This window comes from Thalassophryne amazonica, chromosome 6 (assembly GCF_902500255.1).
Source record: "Thalassophryne amazonica chromosome 6, fThaAma1.1, whole genome shotgun sequence".
In the NCBI taxonomy this organism is placed as follows: Eukaryota; Metazoa; Chordata; class Actinopteri; order Batrachoidiformes; family Batrachoididae; genus Thalassophryne; species Thalassophryne amazonica.
In genome coordinates this window covers 69450671-69472058 of record NC_047108.1, presented here as the reverse complement: position 1 = coordinate 69472058, position 21388 = coordinate 69450671, and the positions used below count along the sequence as shown (strand labels likewise).

General features: G+C 44.8%; 1 protein-coding gene across 1 annotated transcript in view; it reads right to left on the bottom strand.

Annotated features, from left to right (window-relative positions):
- erbb3b (erb-b2 receptor tyrosine kinase 3b) overlaps positions 1-21388 on the bottom strand; it is a 64172-nt gene that overhangs the window by 26244 nt on the left and 16540 nt on the right. Inside the window, exons 8-14 of the mRNA XM_034172419.1 lie at positions 19611-19724; positions 19311-19428; positions 19140-19213; positions 12539-12629; positions 12047-12249; positions 11744-11876; positions 8010-8103 (exon numbers count right to left, since the gene is read on the bottom strand). Coding sequence (XP_034028310.1) covers positions 8010-8103; positions 11744-11876; positions 12047-12249; positions 12539-12629; positions 19140-19213; positions 19311-19428; positions 19611-19724 — 827 coding nt within the window. The remainder of the gene's footprint in view (positions 1-8009; positions 8104-11743; positions 11877-12046; positions 12250-12538; positions 12630-19139; positions 19214-19310; positions 19429-19610; positions 19725-21388) is intronic.

The following is a 21388-nucleotide window of genomic DNA, read 5'->3' as shown; positions in this document are numbered from 1 at the left end:
GATCACAGGAACTTGGACTAAACATGACAGCAGGTGAGTGCTGTTAACAGGAGATCTGTGACATGAGCCAGCTTGCAGCCATTTGTGCAATTGGTGTGTGTACTGTAGACCACCACACTAATACCTACCAGCAGCAGGTGAGTCTGCTGGAGGAAAGCTATTGGCAGTCCCACACAGATGAACAATAATTATATGTGGCTCTCTGAATACAGCAGGAGTGAAATCAGTGATGCAGCGTTCAGGGTATGTAATTATTATTATTATTATTATTATTATTATTATTATGTGACTTCAACCCCTCCCTTGATTGCCACTTTATCATGTTGGAGGGGCTTGTGTACTCCAGTGATCCTATGAGCTGTGTTATCTGGAGCATTAGCTCCTGGTAGGGCCACCCTTGACAAGTTGGTCCCAACTTGAGGAGGCAGACAAAAGGTGATCTTTATGTACCTTTATGATTGACACAGTTAGGGATAGAGTCACCTTGGATTATGGAGACCGGGACCTCCTCCTTGTGCCAGTCCTGTTGGGAGAGCTCACCGGCAAGCGCCTGGTGGCCAGGTCTACTGCTGTGGGACTCAGATGGGCTCAGCCCAAAGAAACTCCATCTGGGCTCATCACCTGCAGGGAGTCTATAGAGGGTCTGGTGTGCTGCTTTTCTGGCAGTGGAGAGGAGCAAATGCCCACACAGACTGACACTCGGTTAACGAACTTAACTCTTGGAATGTGGATCATTCCCTCTCTGGTGGGGAAGGAGGCTGAGCTTCTGTGGGAGACTGGGAGATACCAACTAAAAATAGTTGGGCTCATTTCCACACATAGCATGGGCTCTGGAACCATACTGCTGGAGTGGGGCTGGACTCTCTTTTTCTGGAGTTGTTCCTGGTAAGAAGTGCCAGATGGTGCAGGGATATTCACAAGTCCCTGGCTGAGTCCCATTATTTTAGAGTTTTCCCCAGTGAACAAGAGGGCTGCCTCTATGCGACATCATGTTACAGAGAGGAATCAGGCTGTTGTTTGTGCATATGCAGCAAACGGCAGTTCGGAGTATCCAGCTTTCTTGGAGACTCTGAGAGGGATCCTGGAAAAAGTTCCTGCTGGAGACGCCTTAGTTCTACTCAGGGACTTCAACACTCATGAGGGCAACAATGGAGAAACCTGGAGGGGAGTGAGTGGAAAGAATGGCCCCCTGATCTGAATCCAAGTGGTGTTTTGTTATTGGACTTTTGTGCTGGTCATGAATTGTCCATAACAAACACCTTGTTCACAAGGGTGTTTATAAGTACACATGGTACCAGAACACCCAAGGTCAAAGGTTGATGACCGATTTTGTAATTGTGTCATCAGAACTGTGACCGTGTGCCTTGGACACTCCAGTGAAGAGAAGGGTGGAGCTGTCAACTGATCACCACCTGGTGATGATTAGGCTCAGATGGCAGGGTAAACCACTGATCCGACCTGGACGATTTAAATGTGTGGAGAGGGTTTTCTGGGAATGTTTGGTGGAAGAGCCTGTCCGAACAACCTTCAACTCACACCTCCAAAGAAATTTATCCCAGATTCCGAAGGAGGTCAGGGACATGGAAGCATGGTGGTCCATGTTCAAGGGCTCCACTGCTGAAGCGGCCGCTTTGAGCTGTGGCCAGAAGGTTGTCGGTGCTTGTCGTAGCGGAAACCCAAGGGAAATAGGAGGTCTTTAGTGTTTGGTTAGTACAGAAGTCTCCAGAATCAACGGACAAGTAACGGCTGGAGTGAAGGACTGCAGTCGCAGTCATGGCTGAGGCAAAAAATTCTGGGATGGGAGGAGTTTGAAAGGCCATGGAAAATGACTTTTGGGCAGCCTCAAAGTGGATCTGGCAAACTGTCAGGCGCCTCAGGAAAGGGAGTCAGTTCTTAGCCTGGGCTGTGTTCAACAGGGGAGGAGAGTTGCTAAACTGGAGTGAGGATATCATCAGGCGGTGGAAAGAACACTTTGAGGATCTCCTCCACCCTGCTGACATGCCCTTCATTGAGGAAGCAGAGATGGAAGACTTGTGCAGATCTGGTGCCATTACCCTAGCGGAAGTCACTGAGGTAGTCAAAAACTGCTCTGTAGCAAGTCACCTCATCGGAGTTGTTGAAGTCTGGATGTTGTTGGGCTGTCATGGCTGAAATGTCTATACAGTGTTGCATAGAAGTTGGGGACAGTACCTCTGGATTGGCAAACTGGGGTGGTGGTCCCCATCTTTAAAAAAGGGGACCAGATAGTGTGTAATCCAGTTATTGAGAAATCACACTTCTCAGCCTTCCTGGGAAAGCTGATGCCAGGCTACTAAGGAAGAGACTTAGACTGTTAGTCGAACCTCATATTCAGGAGTAGCAATGCGGGTCCCGTCCTGGTCGTGGAACAGTGGACCAGCTCTTCACCCTTGCAAGGATGTTAGAGGGGTCTTAGGAGTATGGGCAACCAGTCTGTATGTGTTTTGTGGACTTGTAAAATGCGTATGACCGGGTCCCTCTGGGTATACTGTGGGGGGTGCTGTGGGAATATGGGGTACCGGATTCGCTGCAACGTGCAATCTGGTCTCTACATGAACAAAGTAGGAGCTGTGTCCGCATTCTCGACATTACATCAGATCATCAGATCTGTTTGCGGTGGTTGTTGGACTCCGCCAGAGGTGCCTCTTGTTACCAATCATGTTTGTGATATTCATGGGTGGGATTACAAGGCACAGTCAGGGACCGGAAGGTGTCCGGTTTGGTGACCTCAGAGTTGCATCTCTGCTTTCTGCAGTTGATGTAGTTCTGTTGGCTTCATCAAACAATGACCTCCAATGCACACTGAACAGGTCTGAGGCCAAGTGTGAAGCGATTGGGATGACAATCAGCACCTCCAACTCTGAGACCATTGTCCTCTGTTGGAAAACGATGGATTGTCCCCTCTGGGTCAAGGGAGAGTTACTGCCCCAAGTGGAGGAGGTTAGGTATCTCGGAGTCTTGTTCACAAGTGGGGGTTAGTTGGAGCGTGAGATCGATAGACAGATTGGGATGGCATCTGAAATCTTACAGACGCTGTACCGGACTGTCGTGGTGAAGAAGGAACTGAGCTGGAAGGCAAGGCTCTCAATTTACCAATTGATTCATGTTCCTATCCTCACCTATGGTCATGAGCTTTGGGTAATGACTGAAAGTATAAGATTGCAGATACAAGCAGCAGAAATGAGATTCCTCCATTGGAATATCTGGTTTTACACTCCTGGACAGGGTAAGAAGCTTGACTATCTGGGACAAACTCAGAGTGGAGCTGCTGCTTCTGTGCATCGAAAGGACGCAGTTGAGATGGTTTGGGCATCTGGTGAGGATGCCCTCTGGTAGTCTCCCTAGGGAGTTCTTCCAGGCACATCCAACTGGGAGAAGGCCCCGGGGAAGACCCAGGACACACTGGAGAGATAATATTCCCCAGCTGGCTTGGGAATGCCTTGGGATTCCCTGGGAAGAGTTACAAGACTTGGTTGAGTAAAGAGAAGTGTGGGATAAGCTGCTTACTCTGCTGTCACTGTGACCTGGACAAGCAGTTGAAAATGAATGAATGAATTATTATTCAGTCTTATTGAGACATATGATTTTCCTTTTTATAGGATACACCGCGGGTTACGGACATATGTTGATTGTAAAATACAAGAATTTAACTTTAAAGCCAATAGAACCCACATTCACTGTGTGTACTGGGCTGGTGCAAGTCATGAAGTGGACTGTACCTGGTCACAGGCAGAGTGACTTTCAGGCAGCTAGAAGTCAGTTCCAGATGTTGTGTAATGATTACGGATAAAGTGGCTGTGACTGTCGTGCATTTTCAGATGCACTCTTCCTTATTTTACCTTTATCAGCGATGTCAGGGCCCACACAAGTTAAAGAGTTGGAATAAATTATTCATAATCTGGTATATAATTCTTTTAAAGGTAGTTTTTCCTAAGAAGGAATGTACAACCCCTGGCAATAATTATGGAATCACCGGCCTTGGAGGATGTTCATTCAGTTGTTTAATTTTGTAGAAAAAAAGCAGATCACAGACATGACACAAAACTAAAGTAATTTCAAATGGCAACTTTCTGGCTTTAAGAAACACTATAAGAAATTAGGGAAAAAAAATTGTGGCAGTCAGTAACGGTTACTTTTTTAGACCAAGCAGAGGGAAAAAAATATGGACTCACTCAATTCTGAGGAATAAATTATGGAATCACCCTGTAAATTTCCATCCCCAAAACTAACACCTGCATCAAATCAGATCTGCTCGTTAGTCTGCATCTAAAAAGGAGTGATCACACCTTGGAGAGCTGTTGCACCAAGAGGACTGACATGAATCATGGCTCCAACACGAGAGATGTCAATTGAAACAAAGGAGAGGATTATCAAACTCTTAAAAGAGGGTAAATCATCACGCAGTGTTGCAAAAGATGTTGGTTGTTCACAGTCAGCTGTGTCTAAACTCTGGACCAAATGCAAACAACATGGGAAGGTTGTTAAAGGCAAACATACTGGTAGACCAAGGAAGACATCAAAGCGTCAAGACAGAAAACTTAAAGCAATATGTCTCAAAAATCGAAAATGCACAACAAAACAAATGAGGAACGAATGGGAGGAAACTGGAGTCAACGTCTGTGACCGAACTGTAAGAAACCACCTAAAGGAAATGGGATTTACATACAGAAAAGCTAAACGAAAGCCATCATTAACACCTAAACAGAAAAAAACAAGGTTACAGTGGGCTAAGGAAAAGCAATCGTGGACTGTGGATGACTGGATGAAAGTCATATTCAATGATGAATCTCGAATCTGCATTGGGCAAGGTGATGATGCTGGAACTTTTGTTTGGTGCCGTTCCAATGAGATTTATAAAGATGACTGCCTGAAGAGAACATGTAAATTTCCACAGTCATTGATGATATGGGGCTGCCATACCATCTGACTGACAAAACAACAACTAACAAAATCAAGTTGATTAAGGATAAAATTCCACCCTCCCTGTGTGGTACTTCTACTGTTACTGAGCCTGTTCCCAGCATTTGGTCTTCATTTAGGGCTGTGACACTTGCTGATATTTCGGCATTGGTGAGCAAGATGAAACCTTCCTCTTGCTCATTGGACATCCTTCCCTACAGGCTCTTTATTAAAGTATTTGAGGTAATTGGTCCATGCATTACTAGAATGGTAAATCTTTCTTTGTCCACCGGTGTGTTTCCCAGTGCTTTTAAGCATGCCATAGTGTTGCCTCTACTGAAAAAAACAGGTTTAAATCAAATGGAGCTAAGTAGTTTTAGACCTATTTCTAAGCTCCCATTCCTGTCTAAGATCCTCGAGAGGGTGGTTTCAGACCAACTGACACTCTTCCTGGATCAGAATAACATTCATGACAGGTTTCAGTCTGGTTTTCGTAGACGACACTCTACGGAAACGGCTCTTTTGAAAGTGTCCAGCGACATTATGATGTCTGCTGTTGCTGGGAAATCCACCGTGTTGGTTCTTTTGGATTTGTCCTCTGCCTTTGATACTGTTGACCACCAGGTCCTGCTGAATAGATTGAGGGATCATGTCGGACTGTCGGGGTCAGTTCTTCTGTGGTTTTTTCATATCTGTCTGGGCGTAGCTTTAGCATTTTTGCCAACCAGATAAGGTCAGAGTCTGCGGACCTGTTATGTGGAGTCCCTCAGGGTTCTGTATTGGGCCCCATTTTGTTTTTATTGTACTTGATCCCTTTAGGTAGGATCATTCAAAGATTTATTGATGTCTCTTACCAGTTATCTGCGGATGACATCCAGCTTTACTGCTCCTTTAAGCCATCTGAGATTAAGAGGCTTGATTCCCTCCTCCATTGTTTGGCGGAAATTAAACAATGGCTAATGAATAACTTTCTTCAGCTTAACGCAGACAAAACAGAGACATTGGTTATTGCCCCTGATGCCCATATTCCAGGTATTCAGCAGTACTTGGGAGACCTGGGCCAGTCTGCTAAATCATGTCTTCGAAACCTGGGTGTCATTTTTGACAAAGACATGTCGTTGGTACAGCATTGTAAACAGCTGACGAGGAATTGCTTCTTTCAATTAAGAAACATCTCTAAGCTCAGGAAAATGGTGTCTCGAAATGATTTAGAGCTTATTATTCATGCTTTTGTGTCAACACGTTTAGACTATTGTAACAGTTTGTTTTCATGTCTAAACAAGAAGGAGTTGCGTCGACTGCAGTTGGTACAGAACTCTGCAGCAAGAATTCTGACACAAGCTAACAGAAGGACTCATATTTCCCCAATTTTAAAGGAGCTTCATTGGCTGCCAGTGTCCTTCAGGATCAATTTTAAAATTTTGGTTTTAACTTTTAGAGCTCTACATGGCCAGGCGCCTCCCTATATCTGTGACCTTATCCAGCCTTATGCCCCTGCCAGGGCTTTGAGGTCTGTGGACCAAAATCTGTTGATGGTTCCTCGCACCCATTTTGCAACCAGACGAGAGCGATCCTTCCAGGCTGTTGCTCCCAGGCTTTGGAATGGTCTCCCGTTCTCTCTGCGCTCACTGGACTCTGTCGATACTTTTAAAAGCCAACTTAAGACTTTCTTTTTTACTCAAGCGTTTGCTTAGCTTTTGGGCTGCTCTGCTATCCTATGTTGTTTTATGTTTTTATGTCTTGGCCATTGTCTGATGTTTTGTGTGGTGTACTGTGCTTTTATGTTGTGAAGCACCTTGTGGCTCTTGTCTGTGAAAGGTGCTATATAAATAAAATTTACTTACTTACTACTTACTTGCTGCATGTCAGGTAAAGGCACTGGGGAGATGGCTGTCATTACATCATCAATAAATGCACAAGTTTATGTTGATATTTTGGACACTTTTCTTATCCCATCAATTGAAAGGATGTTTGGGGATGATGAAATCATTTTTCAAGATGATAATGCATCTTGCCATAGAGCAAAAACTGTGAAAACATTGCTTGCAAAAAGACACATAGGGTCAATGTCATGGCCTGCAAATAGTCCGGATCTTAATCCAATTGAAAATCTTTGGTGGAAGTTGAAGAAAATGGTCCATGACAAGGCTCCAACCTGCAAAGCTGATCTGGCAACAGCAATCAGAGAAAGTTGGAGCCAGATTGATGAAGAGTACTGTTTGTCACTCATTAAGTCCATGCCTCAGAGACTGCAAGCTGTTATAAAAGCCAGAGGTGGTGCAACAAAATACTAGTGATGTGTTGGAGCGTTCTTTTGTTTTTTATGATTCCATAATTTTTTCCTCAGAATTGAGTGAATCCATATTTTTTTCCCTCTGCTTGGTCTAAAAAAGTAACTGTTACTGACTGCCACAATTTTTTTTCCTAATTTCTTATAGTGTTTCTTAAAGCCAGAAAGTTGCCATTTGAAATTACTTTAGTTTTGTGTCATGTCTGTGATCTGCTTTTTTTCTACAAAATTAAACAACTGAATGAACATCCTCTGAGGCCGGTGATTCCATAATTTTTGCCAGGGGTTGTAGTACCAAAGACATCCAGTTCTCAACTTATGTCACTTGTTAGCATCCACTTGAGTGTCACTGCCCCAATAAGTGAATGCCTATACAATATTCATATTTCTGCCACATACAGATCTGATGGCTGAGTTCATGATGTCATTGAAAATCTAGATCTTCATCTTAATCCATAGCAATCTCAAACTCACAAACCCCTGCACTCTGGTTCTTCGCTCAGCTTCTCGAGTGCTGCAATTAGGTTGGCTATTGATCCCACAAATGTGCCACAGCATTGTCCATGTCAGTAAACCTTTCTTCACCAACAAAAGCACACAGGTTGTTGGTTTCCCTATTCCTACCCAACACCCACATGCAAGCATTGAACAGAGCAGAAGCCAGAACACATCCCTGAGGAACACCAGAATTCACAGGAAAATTTCAGCCTTCACAATACCTGTGTATACGTTGGCTATTATGTAACTGTGCAACAGAAAATTTTTAGAGGTTAAACTGCCCATGTTGAAAGGAAGTGATTACCGATCCTGTGCAGCTGGCCTTTCCATCCTGTGGCAGACACTCTGAGTGACAAGCGACACACTCACGGTCAGCCCTTGCAAATTCTCTTGGAGATCTGGAAAAACAGTATTAAAGAAACCACAATTATAATGGCTTAATAAATCATGAAAATCCTTCTTCCAGACCAAGATCCGTTATGTTGTAAGTGGCTTCCCAAACAGATTTTATGACTGGTTGCATCATTTGGATTTCAGTTGACACTGAAATCCATCACCATAAGCTGAGAGCTGAATATTTCTGCATGTTGTTATTTTTGCTGACCTGTTAAAGAGCTGGTTTTCATTAATTTTCAGGAAAAATGATCAACAGGTTCAAGTACCAACTTGGGGTCTCTAATTAATTTAATCCCAAAATGTGAAAATCTTCTGCAACATACTAATAAATAGGCTTTGTTCAGAGAATGCAAATGCCCATCAGTGTACATTTAAATGTGTTTCAATACTTAATTTTAGTTTTTCATTACATTCTGTTTTGTGAGAGTAGTAAAGCCCACTTTCTGGTTGGATGGCTGGTTATATGAGAGTCTATGGAAGGTCATAAACTTTTCACAGTCATATCGCCTGAGGTTAAATTTTAATTTGAGCATCAGTGTTTCCCTAATCCAAACCAACTGACATCAATTTAGATTTTTTTTTATTAATATGATTTAATGAGACAATTGACAAACTGCCCAGTGAAAGGCATTTCACTCACCCCTCTCTATTGCTGTAATACCAGGAAAAATTACGGTCAGTCTCAGTGGCGGTTCTACACTGAATTAGTCCCAGGGCAAGACCCGCTCCGAGCGCTCCCAAAGCCACAAAATTTTGCACAAACAGCCATTTTTTAAAAAGTATTATTTATTATTACTATTTTACAAGTGTCCATTCAATTGAAATTGATATCAAAAGACTGCAGACTACAAAATAGCTCAAAACATCCATGAGTTGCAAATTTGAATAAACATGCCCTTATATGTTAAATGTCTGCCATTAGATGCTTTACTTAAATCTGCCTTTCAGGGAGGAAGAATTAGCTCTTTTATTAAGGTGCATATTCATCTCAACATTTAGCTAAATATTTAGCTTGATGTTTGTACATATTAGGCTAAATGTGTAAATACTTAGCATTAACTAATCTGCTAAAGTTTTAGGCTTGACAGAAATTTGATAATGTAGTATTTGCCTTTTTTTTCTCCCTAATTTTCACTCTTCATCTGTGGGTCAAAAGAAATTCTAAACTGAAACGTTACTAGCATTCCCATGCCAATGAAATCAAATGTGATTCTTTTTCTCCTTCAAATAAACCAGTTAATTATGAAGATAAGCCTCATTTTAAACATTATTATTCTTATTATTATTATTTTGTTAGTGTACATGACATTAAAAAGAGTTCCCTGTTGTATGGCTGGGGGGGCCTGGCTGCCTTTTGTTTCTGTCTTCTGTGCTGTCTTTTGTTTTTCCTTCCAGGTGGCTTGCGTTTAGGACTGAGTGGCTGTGTGGCTGAGTTACCAGGACCTCACCCTGATCACCTGAGGCTGATCAAGTGCAGCTCGTCAGGACTCACAGCTGTGGTGCATCTACACGGATTGGAGCATGGTGGCATTTAAGTCTGGAGTACACAGTGTGTATTGGCCAGAGACTCGACCTTGTGACCAGACGGGTGAGATCGTCGTCTCGAGAGCCATCTCATCATCAGTGGATGCAGAGAACGTCCAGGTTTGATGCATGGTCTGTGAAAGAGGAGGGGGTGAGGTCTCACGCTCGTCAGCACACTTCCTGAGGTACGTTAGGTTTTGTGACTAACATTATTACAGTCAGTAAATGTGGTGTCCCTCACACCTTATTATATTGAGCTGTTATGTTAGTCGTTTAATCAGCTTCCACTGCAGTTGAATGTGAACAGGGTGTTCCATGCCTGCAGGGTGGGAAGCTGATTAGTAATTAAGCCAGGAAGTGTTTGCTGTTTGTGTACACCTTTGAGTGGTCTCTCTGTGTGTGGAGTGTGGACTCACATGATGGTTTCTCCTTTCACAGACTCGGTTTGTCGCGGCCACCTGGGGGGTGTCGGCGGGGTCCTTGGGTCCGAACTGGTTCTGGCTCCGGACCGTTTGTGCTGCTAGGAGCGCACCGCAATTCCACCACGCCAGACCGCGCACTCATTTGTTGTATTTTTCACATCACTGTTATGTAATTAAATTTTGTTATCCTTTGTACCTTGCTCTGCTTATTTTATACTGGGTCCTTCAAACGCTGGTCGGTTCTCCGTCCTGCATCCGACACATAACAGTAGTCTCTGGCCAAACATCACGGACCCAGCGGTAGCAGAGACGGTAACGCGCCGGGAAGGCGGCAGCAGACGTTCAGAAGTTATCCGGATCAGTTGCGGGTGCTCTCCGCCCGGATGGTGCGTGTTTGAGAACCCATTACTGAATACTGATTTGAGCTCTCTTGCAGCCGTGTTCCTGTGTTGTGCCTTATCCGTGGGTCGTGGTGGAGTGTGACTGGCGACGGCTTCGCGTCACGCTCCGACCGGATAAGAGGTTTAAACGGGAGCTGCAAGAGTGTGTCTGTAATGGGTGAACGCGCACGGCGGAGCTCTGTGGCACGGGTCGCTGTGCTTCCTGTTGTTACAGTTGTAGCCCCGTTTCCCCGGGTAAAGATAGCTACTGCGTCTGTTGTGACAGCTCCGGCGTAATTTAGTTGAAACACATTTTGGTTGTGTGTTACACACAGCTGCTCACAGGAAAAGCAGCACGAATTATTTTCTCTGTTACCAAAGGGGGTTTTTTATTTTCAGCACTCTGGCTCCCTCTGTTGGTGACTAAGTCACATTACCGTTAAGCTCTTAAGTTGGAACAGGTGTGTTCCATTTGTTTGAGCTTGACGGTATAAATCACTTATTAGTTTTGTGTTGGTTCATTTTTTGTGGGTGTTTTTTGAGTTGGTTTTTGTGTGGGATTTTTCAACACTATTTAGTGTTCTGGGGTCGTGACCCTGCAGTCTATCTGGAGCATAAAAAGGACCCAAATAACTGTATGTTAGTCTGTTAGTCTTTCTTTTTATTTTTTTTTTTTGTTTCACCTCCCAGGGTTTGATGGGACAGTCCCCTGGGGGGTGATGGGGGGGGTAATTGGGTTGTTTTTTCTTTTTCTTTTTTTTTTGTTGTTTTTTTTTGTTATGCCCTCTCTTCTGGGTCCTTCAAACGCTGGTCGGTTCTCCGTCCTGCGTCCGACACATAACATTCCCAGCTGCTGGAAAATTTTTGTAAAAACACATACTCTTGCAGGCACTCAAAAAAAGGTCAGATTCAGTCACTTCAGCTAGTAATGTGAACACAGCATAAGTTCTAAGCCGTCTTTGGCTCTCCTTTCTGCAAACTTTTTTTTCCACGAATGGGCAGTTTGTTGTCTTTGGTGTCATTCAAACCCACTTTTACACCTTGTCTGTCTGCTTTCAAAGGCTGCCTGCCTCATTTTTGCTGGATGATCTGCGGACCACACGGCAGGAGAGCGCCTGTCCCCGGGTTCCTGCTGCACACGGAGAGGATTTGGCTGCACCCAGCTCAGGTTGCAGCCGAATCCTCTCCATGTGTGGCAGGACATTTCACACAATTCAGAAAAATGTGCAGGAATTATAGACCTGTATTTATAATATTATGAATGAGATGTGCGTTATTTGGAAGAAAGTCGAGTCCACAAACACACATCCACTGACCCGCTGTAGAAATGACAGCTGCTCACACATGTGCCGCTTCGGCTGTAGTTCCTACAGGAGAGACACTGCTCGGGGCCTGGACCCCAACAACCGGAGTCTGAACACAGCGGGTCACAAACATGCCCATCTGCAACTGCACACACATAAGAAAGGCATGACAGCTGGGATTTAAGGAAACAATGAAAACAAAAGGAAATGAAGACATTTTCAGAATATAAAGACATTCATTAAAGCCACGTTTTGTGATGTGGGAACATAGACATGATTTTGGTTAGAGTGTCTTTTGTGGCTGGCTGCTCTCACCGCACTCCTCCAGCGGCCTGTTGTTGCTGATGCTGTTGATTTGAACTCTGTGACCTCTGAACAGCAGCGTCCAGTTGACAGTGTGCTGGTAACAGAGGTTTGTGTTCTGAAAGATGTAAACGCTGCCGTCACTAATCTCCCGGAGAGAGCGCAGACCCAGTGAGGTCAGCGTGGGGATCCGCATCACCATCAGGGAAAACCGCCTTCCAGCGGGAGGGTACGAGAAACAGCACACATACATTTTAGGTCAAAGACATGTTTTCTCCTTTCACCACAGCTTTGATGTGTGGGTTTTTCAAAAAGAAGTAAAATACACTACATCAACTCCCTTAGAGTTAAATTAGAGCTGAATCAACACAGATCAAATCAGTTCTGAGGAACAACTCCATCAATGTGAGTGGTTTAACACCAAGAGTGTTAAAATTACATTTTAAGATTTAAAATCAACTCTGTAGTGTTATTTGTGTTTTACATGATGTGCACACATCTTACTTGTAGAGCGACCTCCCCTGAATGGTGGTGAGACTTGAAAAAACAGACAGATCATTCAGTTCTTTAGGCCACGACTGGATATTTAAAATATCTGGGAATGAAACATGGTGAAAATATTAAAAGCATGTTTAAAGGGCAACAGTGGTGAAGACAAATTATACAATCTTTACGTCAGTCCTGCCGACTATCCCCGTAGGGCTTTTGTTTGCGTGATTTTGTGCTTTTATTCATAAATTAGGACATTAACTACAACAAAGCTTTGCAGAAACAGGCTGTTATAAAAGCAAAACTCGTGCATATGCATGCAATCATTTATCATTTTCATTAACACTATGACCAGGTACATATTTAATGTTTGTTAAGGGAACAAAAACTATTACACGTATTAATATAGTTAAGGGATCTTTGTGCAAGAATCATGTACAAGGTCACATCTCACTTCAAGCTGCACCTCATTCCAAGTCCTCAACTAACTGCAAGGCCAGGCCGCACTCCAAGGCTGGTGTCGCGACACAATGGTCCTCCCTAAAAATCGGCCCGCCCTGCCTTCACTGCGCATGCGTCATCAGCCGCGGCTCACGGATTATCACCTCATTTCTGCTTCAAACTCGACTCCAGTCATCATCTATCTCAGCGACAGATATCTGAAGCTTTTGAACAACAATCATCCATCCATCCATCCATCCATCCATTTTCTTCCGCTTTATCCGGAGTCGGGTCGCGGGGGCAGCAGCTCAAGCAAAGCCGCCCAGACCTCCCGATCCTCACACACCTCCCCCAGCTCTTCCAGGGGAACCCCAAGGCGTTCCCAAGCCAGCCGAGAGATGTAGTCCCTCCAGCGTGTCCTGGGTCTTCCCTGGGGCCTCCTCTCAATGGGACGTGTCCAGAACACCTCTCCAGCGAGGCGTCCAGGGGGCATCCGGAAAAGATGCCCGAGCCACCTCAACTGACTCCTTTCGACGTGGAGGAGCAGCGGCTCCACTCCGAGCTCCTCCCGAGTGACCGAGCTCCTCACCCTATCTCTAAGGGAGCGCCCAACCACCCTGCGGAGGAAACTCATAATTTCATCATAAAAGACGGCAGACCGATCAGAGCGCCTACGTCATTTCAGAACATCAGTAGCGATTCACCGGTTATTGCCTCGTTTCTTCTTAAAACGGCCTCGTTTCTGCTTAAAAATGACTTTAGAATGATTTAAGAGGTTTTACTTTGTCATCTGATGGTTAATACCCTAGCCAAGCCAAGCCACAGGTCAAACCAAGACCAAGCCTCACTGCAAGGCCAGATCTCACTGCAAGTCCGCAACTCACTCCAAGGCCACACATCACTCCAAGACCAGACCTCACTGAAAGACCAGACCTCACTGCAAGGCCAAACTTAACTACAAGGATGGACCACACTCCAAGGTCAGACCTCAAGGCTGCAAAGGCTGGACCTCACTGCAAGTCCACAACTCACTCCAAGGCCGAACTTTACTACAAGGATGGACCTCACTCCAAGGCCAGACCTCACACCAAAGCTGCACCTCATTCCAGGCCTGGACCTCGCTCCAAGTTCATAACTCACTCCAAGGCTAGACCTCACTACAAGGCCGCAACTCACTACAAGGTTCAACGCTCTGCAAGAGCAGACCTCACTGCAAGTCCGCAACTCACTCCAAGGCAAACTTTACTGCAAGGATGGACGTCACTCCAAGGCCAGACCTTACATCAAAGCTGTACCTCACTCCAAGCCTGGACCTCACTCCAAGTCTGCAACTCACTGCAAGGCCAGACCTCACATCAAGGCTGCAGTTCATTCCAACAACATGCATCATTCAAAGGCCACAAAGGGACTTTCTTAAGGGCCCCTTCACACATAACACGATTGAGGCCGACTAGCGCACGAAGGAGGAATTGCATGCTATTTGTGAAAAATCGGAGCTGCCCCTAACACCTCGTACACCTGTCACTACAGCTATTCACGCACACCAACGGCTGAAAGACAGAGAGTGTCCTGTGAGAGACCATTTGATCCTGCTCGTGGCAGGTGTCAGCCAAATTCCAGCTGACACACACGAACATCTAACACCGCTCGCTTGACACTTCGAAAATGTGTGGCCATTCGCGCTGTCAGCACGAAAGCAGTGAACAGACGATCACTTTCGAGCTGGATGTGAAATTTGTCTGTGCCCCATGAGTGTGGTGTTGCAAAAAGCAACAAAAGCAAAAAGCAACGTCATACTCGTGGCGCAATGCATGTGTATCGCACATGTGCGCGTGTCGTGCGCCCTCCACCCCCCCCGAAACATCTGTGGCATACGTGTAATGCTTATATGTATGTACAGACATGATCACATAGGGGCCGGACAGCCATGTCTGAGCGCACACAGCACGGTGAGCGCCTGTCAGGTGATCACAGCACACTGACAGCTGGATGATGGGTCAGTGCACATGACGTGTAACATTACAAACATAGAGACAACCACCAGGACAGGTATATAAATAATTACAATACCTACATACGCAATTACATAACAAAGAACTAAAATGAATGACTACATAACACAGAAACAGAGAGTGACACGTTAGGCGCTGAACGGACAGTGGGCGTGGCCGCCAACAGCAGTGGCTGTTGAGATCACTGCTCCTGGACATCCCAGCTGGGGACAATGTACCGTGTTTTGAAGGATATGAACTTATAACTTTCCTCCATGAGGCGCATGTCTCTGCCTACTGTCCTCATGTAGAAATACATAAAACATCTTTTGCCTTTGCACCGGGCTGCAGCGGCCACACACAGCGCACCTCGGCAGGCTGTGAGCCAGCCCAACACGCGTGTCCATACATCCTCTAATTTCTTTTTTGAAAACACGTTTATCGTCTTGTTGATTTTAAGTATTTCTCGCTCCTGTAATGAGACAGCGATTCAGCGATAAATACTTCAGCTGCAGTTTGCCAGAAGGCACATGGGAGACTTGAGCTTATATTTGATTTATTTCATTTTGTTTAAACCCTTCTCGGTTTCACTGCACCATAAAGTAGTGACCTGTGGTGCAACAGACACAGCGCATCCAGAAAGCATTCACAGCACTTCACTTTTTCCACATTTTGTTATGTGACAGCCTTATTCCAAAATGGATTAAATTCATTTTTTTCCTCAAAATTATATTCACAATACCCCATAATGACAATGTGAAAAAGTTTTTTTTTTTTTTTTTTGCAAATTTAAAAAAAAGAAAAAGAAATCACATGTACATAAGTATTCACACCCTTTGCCATGAAGCTCAAAATTGAACTCAGGTGCATCCTGTTTCCCCTGATCATCCTTGAGATATTTCTAAAGCTTAATTGGAGTCCACCTGGGGTAAATTCAGTTGACTAGCATGATGTGAAAAGACACACACCTGTTTACATATAAGGTTCCACAGTTGACAGTGCATGTCAGAGCACAAACCAAACATGAAGTCAAGGGAATTGTCTGTAGACCTCTGAGACAGGATTGTCTCGACACACAAATCTGGAGAAGGGTACAGAAACATTTCTGTTGCTTTGAAGGTCCCAATGAGCACAGTGGACTCAATCATCCATAAATGGAAGAGGTTTGGATCCACCAGGACTCTTCCTAGAGGTGGCCGCCCGTCTAAACTGAGGTGGCCGCCCATCTAAACTGAGAAGGGCCTTAGTCAGGGAGGTGACCAAGAACCCGATGTCACTCTGTCAGAGCTCCAGCATTCCTCTGCGAAGAGAGAAGAACCTTCCAGAAGGACAACCATCTCTGCAGCAATCCACCAACCAGGCCTGTACGGTAGAGTGGCCACTCCTTATTAAAAGGTACATGACAGCCCGACTGGAGTTTGCCAAAAGGCACCTGAAGGACTCTCAGACCATGAGGAACAAAATTCTTTGGTCTGATGAGACAAAGATTGAAATATTTGGTGTGAATGCCAGGCGTCATGTTTCGAGGAAACCAGACACCGTCCCTACAGTGAAGCATGGTGGTGGCAGCATCATGCTGTGATGTTTTTCAGTGGCAGGAACTGGGAGACAAGTCAGGACTGAGGTAAAAATGAATGCAGCAATGTACAGAGACATCCTGGATGAAAACCTGCTCCAGAGCACTCTTGACCTCAGACTGGGGTGATGGTTCATCTTTCAGCAGGACCTTCAGCACACAGCCAAGATATCAAAGGAGTGGCTTCAGGACAACTGTGTGAATGTCCTTGAGTGGCCCAGCCAGAACCCAGACCTGAATCTAACTGAACTTCTCCAGAGAGATCTGAAAATGGTTGTGCACCAACGCCCCCATCCAACCTGATGGAGCTTGAGAGGTGCTGCAAGCAGGACTGGGCAAAATTGCCCAAAGATAGGTGCACCAAGCTTGTGGCATCATATTCAAGAAGACTTGAGGGTGTAATTGCTACCACAGGTGCATCAACAAAGTATTGCGCAAACAGTGTCAGTACTTATACTCAACAAAAATATAAACGCAACACTTTTGGTTTTGCTCCCATTTTGTATGAGATGAACTCAAAGATCTAAAACTTTTTCCACATACACAATATCATCATTTCCCTCAAATATTGTTCACAAACCAGTCTAAATCTGTGATAGTGAGCACTTCTCCTTTGCTGAGATAATCCATCTCACTCACAGGTGTGCCATATCAAGATGCTGATTAGACACCATGATTAGTGCACAGGTGTGCCTTAGACTGCCCACAATAAAAGGCCACTCTGAAAGGTGCAGTTTTGTTTTATTGGGGGGGGATACCAGTCAGTAACTGGTGTGACCACCATTTGCCTCATGCAGTGCAACACATCTCCTTTGCATCATCCGTGAAGAGAACGCCTCTCCAACGTGCCAAACACAAGCGAATGTGAGCATTTGCCCACTCAAGTCGGTTATGACGACGAACTGGAGTCAGGTCGAGACCCCGATGAGGACGACGAGCATGCAGATGAGCTTCCCTGAGACGGTTTCTGACAGTTTGTGCAGAAATTCTTTGGTTATGCAAACCGATTGTTCCAGCAGCTGTCCGAGTGACTGGTCTCAGATGATCTTGGAGGTGAACATGCTGTATGTGGAGGTCCTGGGCTGGTGAGGTTACACGTGGTCTGCGGTTGTGGTTGGATGTACTGCCAAATTCTCTGAAACGCCTTTGGAGACGGCTTATGGTAGAGAAATGAACATTCAATACACGAGCAATAGCTCTGGTTGACATTCCTGCTGTCAGCATGCCAATTGCACTCTCCCTCAAATCTTGCAACATCTGTGGCATTGTGCTGTGTGATAAAACTGCACCTTTCAGAGTGGCCTTTTATTGTGGGCAGTCTAAGGCACACCTGTGCAATAATCATGGTGTCTAATCAGCATCTTGATATGGCACAACTGTGAGGTGGGATGGATTATCTCAGCAAAGGAGAAGTGCTCACTATCACAGATTTAGACTGGTTTGTGAACAATATTTGAGAGAAATGGTGATATTGTGTATGTGGAAAAAGTTTTAGATCTTTGAGTTCATCTCATACAAAATGGGAGCAAAACCAAAAGTGTTGCGTTTATATTTTTGTTGAGTATGTACATGTGATTTCTTAATTTTTTTATTTTTAATCAATTTGTAAAAAAAAAAAAAAAAAATCATGTTGTTATTATGGGGTGTTGTGAGTGGAACATTGAGGGAAAAAATAATAATTTAAAAAGTGAAGCGCCGTGAATACTTTCTGCATGCACTGTTAATATTGCATGACACACAGCTTCTCCGATCACAGCCAAACAAGCATGTAAATACTTCATACTTGTCCGTGTGTTTTTGTGCAGTTACTTATAAACCTGACTGTTCGTATATTCTATCATTCAATAGAATGATAGAATATAAATTCAATAAACAGGAGGGAATAATGACAGGGTTTTCTATATATTAGCAATATTATTATCAAATATTAATGTCTTTACTTGGATTGTTAATGCCTTTACTTTGATGTACTGCTTTTGATCTTGTCTTTGATTCTGTTCTCTATTTTTCATATATACATATATGCATGCGTGAGAGTTCATGTACCATTATTCTTTTAAATAATCACTCATTGTCAAAGCAATCATATACACTGAACTGTTCAAGTAATCATTAAAACTGTCACATGAGAAAGTTGCCAGATGATCTTTGGCTTAGTGAATGTGCAGGCTGTTTTGCTAAAGCTATGTTTTTGCTAAGCACAGATGTGCATCTTTAATTAACGGTTCAGCCTTGAGGGAAGAGCGGTGTGACCGGCACACTGGTTCAGGGCTGGACATTGTTATGGGAAGCGTAGGAGACTGAAGGCTTAAAGCCATAACAGTTTTCATATCAATGTGAGACCAGACTTTGTGTCTTTTCCTTGTTTGTGATATTGATGCTCCTATATGCTTGTATGTAACTTTATGTCAATAAATAGGACAAGCAAATGGGCGGGGCCCTTCAGAGCTGGCAAGACGGTCGTTAGTGGAGGTTGACGCTCGTTTGCTCTCTCCTGATCAGGAAAAAGAAATTCAGTGTCTCCTGCGTGATTATTTTTATGTGTTAACTGAGTTGTTCTTTTCAGGTCCAACTCTGAACAACTCTGACAAACTCTGTGAACACAAACCTGTTATTTCTCTGACAGTGCGGAACACTTCCAGTTTTTTGGCATCCAGGGGTGCAATCTGGTTAAAATCATCTCTGAGAAAAACAAACAAACAAATAAATAAATAACTATTTTAATCAGCAGAACTGTAGAACTTTGTTGTGAGAGTCACCAGGCAGGGCAGACTGTTACCCAAGAATCCCTGTGACCAGGAAGTGAAGGCTGCCCTGGATCTTAGTGCAGTTGATGAAGCTGTCGATGTTGCTGGAGTCCACGGTCTGTCTGTGCTCCGCTCCAGTGCCTTCACACACTGCAAGACGACCACACACACACACACACACACACACACACACACACACACACACACACACACACACACACACACACACACACACACACACACACACACACACACACACACACACACACACACTTGTTAGCTGTAATTTGTCAAATTACATAATGAAGCGGAAAGTGGTTTTTGGGTGCAACCTTTTGGGCAGAGTCCACTGCAGAGCTCACACTGCCTCTGACCTTCTCGCTCAACCTCCATCTTGTCTGGAGGACAGACGCTCACACACGAGCTACCGTCCACCACGAAATGGGCTGTGAAGAGACAGAAAGTTAAAAACACAGTAGTGATAAGAGCAGGTCAGCAGCAAGTAAAAAAACAACACAGAAAATTATTGTGCTTTTATTTTTAAAGTACATAATCATTAATGTCATCTTAAAAATAGATTTTCATGTATAGATAAATATGGCATTGGTTGATAATTCAATTTAATTTATTTATACAGAGCAGAATCATAAGCTACAGTCCAGAACTTACCCACCCAGCAGTGACAGAACAATTGTGTTAGGTTTTTAACCTATTTCTGTTTGTATCCTCTGCTGTTCTTCCCCTCCCCCTGCATGTCTGTTTGTCTTGTGACTCTTAGGCTGGGCGTGACTGACCTGATTTCTATTTGCATCTGCAATCATTCATCCACTCCAGTGCAGTTTAAAAGACCGGCTTATTCATCCACTCCTCACCAGTTCATTGACTTACCTCCTGTGATACCCTTGGCTCTAGTTCTGAACTCTCTTAACATTCTGTTTGTGTGAACTTTTTTGAGACTGGATTTAACTCTTTGTTTGTTTCCTGTATTTTCTCAACCAGCAGTGCTCAGCCTCGTTACCTGTTTTTTGTTGTGTGGGCCGCTGAAGAGGAGGTACTGCTGGCCCACCACCACCAGAGGGCGCCCTGTCTGGAGTGCGGGCTCCAGGCACCAGAGGGCGCTGCCGCCTCACAGGAGCAGCCGGGGTGACAGCTGTCACTTCTCGCCTACGACAGCTGTCACCAATCATCTGATCAGCAGTGGTATATCAGCAAGACGACATCTCCACCTCTTTGCCGAGATATCGCTCTACCGAGGAGGTAACGTACTCAGCCGACTTTGTTGTCTTCCTGACAGGAATACCTGTTACTTTGTGTGTTGGATAGCAGATATTTTGTTTCCTTTTTTCCGACGAGAGGTGGAGGTGGTTTTCCACCATACGTGTTGCTGGGTGCAGACGCACCCACATCTAACTGTTTTTGTTCCTCGCCAGCAGTACCAGATCCGACAAGCGGAGGCAGTGGCCACCTGGGAGTTCGGGACTTGGCGGCTCCAGTATTCCCGGGGTTCGGTGGTGGAGGAAATCGTGTGGTTCCGGTTCTGCTTTGGACAGACGTCTCTTATCTTCGAGCCTGCCCACGCGACACATTTTTGTGAATTGACTTCATTGACTATTGTTGTAATCTGTTGTGCTCATTTACAACAGTAAAGTGTTGTTATTTGACTTCCTCCATTGTCCGTTCATTTGCGCCCCCTGTTGTGGGTCCGTGTTCCTACACTTTCCCAACAGGATATCCCGGCCCGCGTCATGGACTCCGAGGGGCGTCACCCGGCTGTTGAACGACCAATGGGAGAGCAGGGAGCGCAGGCGTCTGCAGGAGACGTGATTGGTGAGCTGCAGCACATTCTCACCGCCTTTACGGCTCGGTTGGATCAAATGACTGAGCAAAACATCCTCCTGAACCGCAGGGTGGAGGCTCTCTCCGCACAGATGGCGGCGAGCGCTCAGGGCGCTGCTGCAGCTCGTCCTCCTGCCGACCCTGTGCAGGATATAAACGTTCCAGTGGTGGTTCAACAACCCCTCCCACCATCCCCTGAAGCATACATAAGCCCTCCTGAGCCGTACGGAGGTTGTGTGGAGACATGCGCGGACTTTCTTATGCAGTGTTCGCT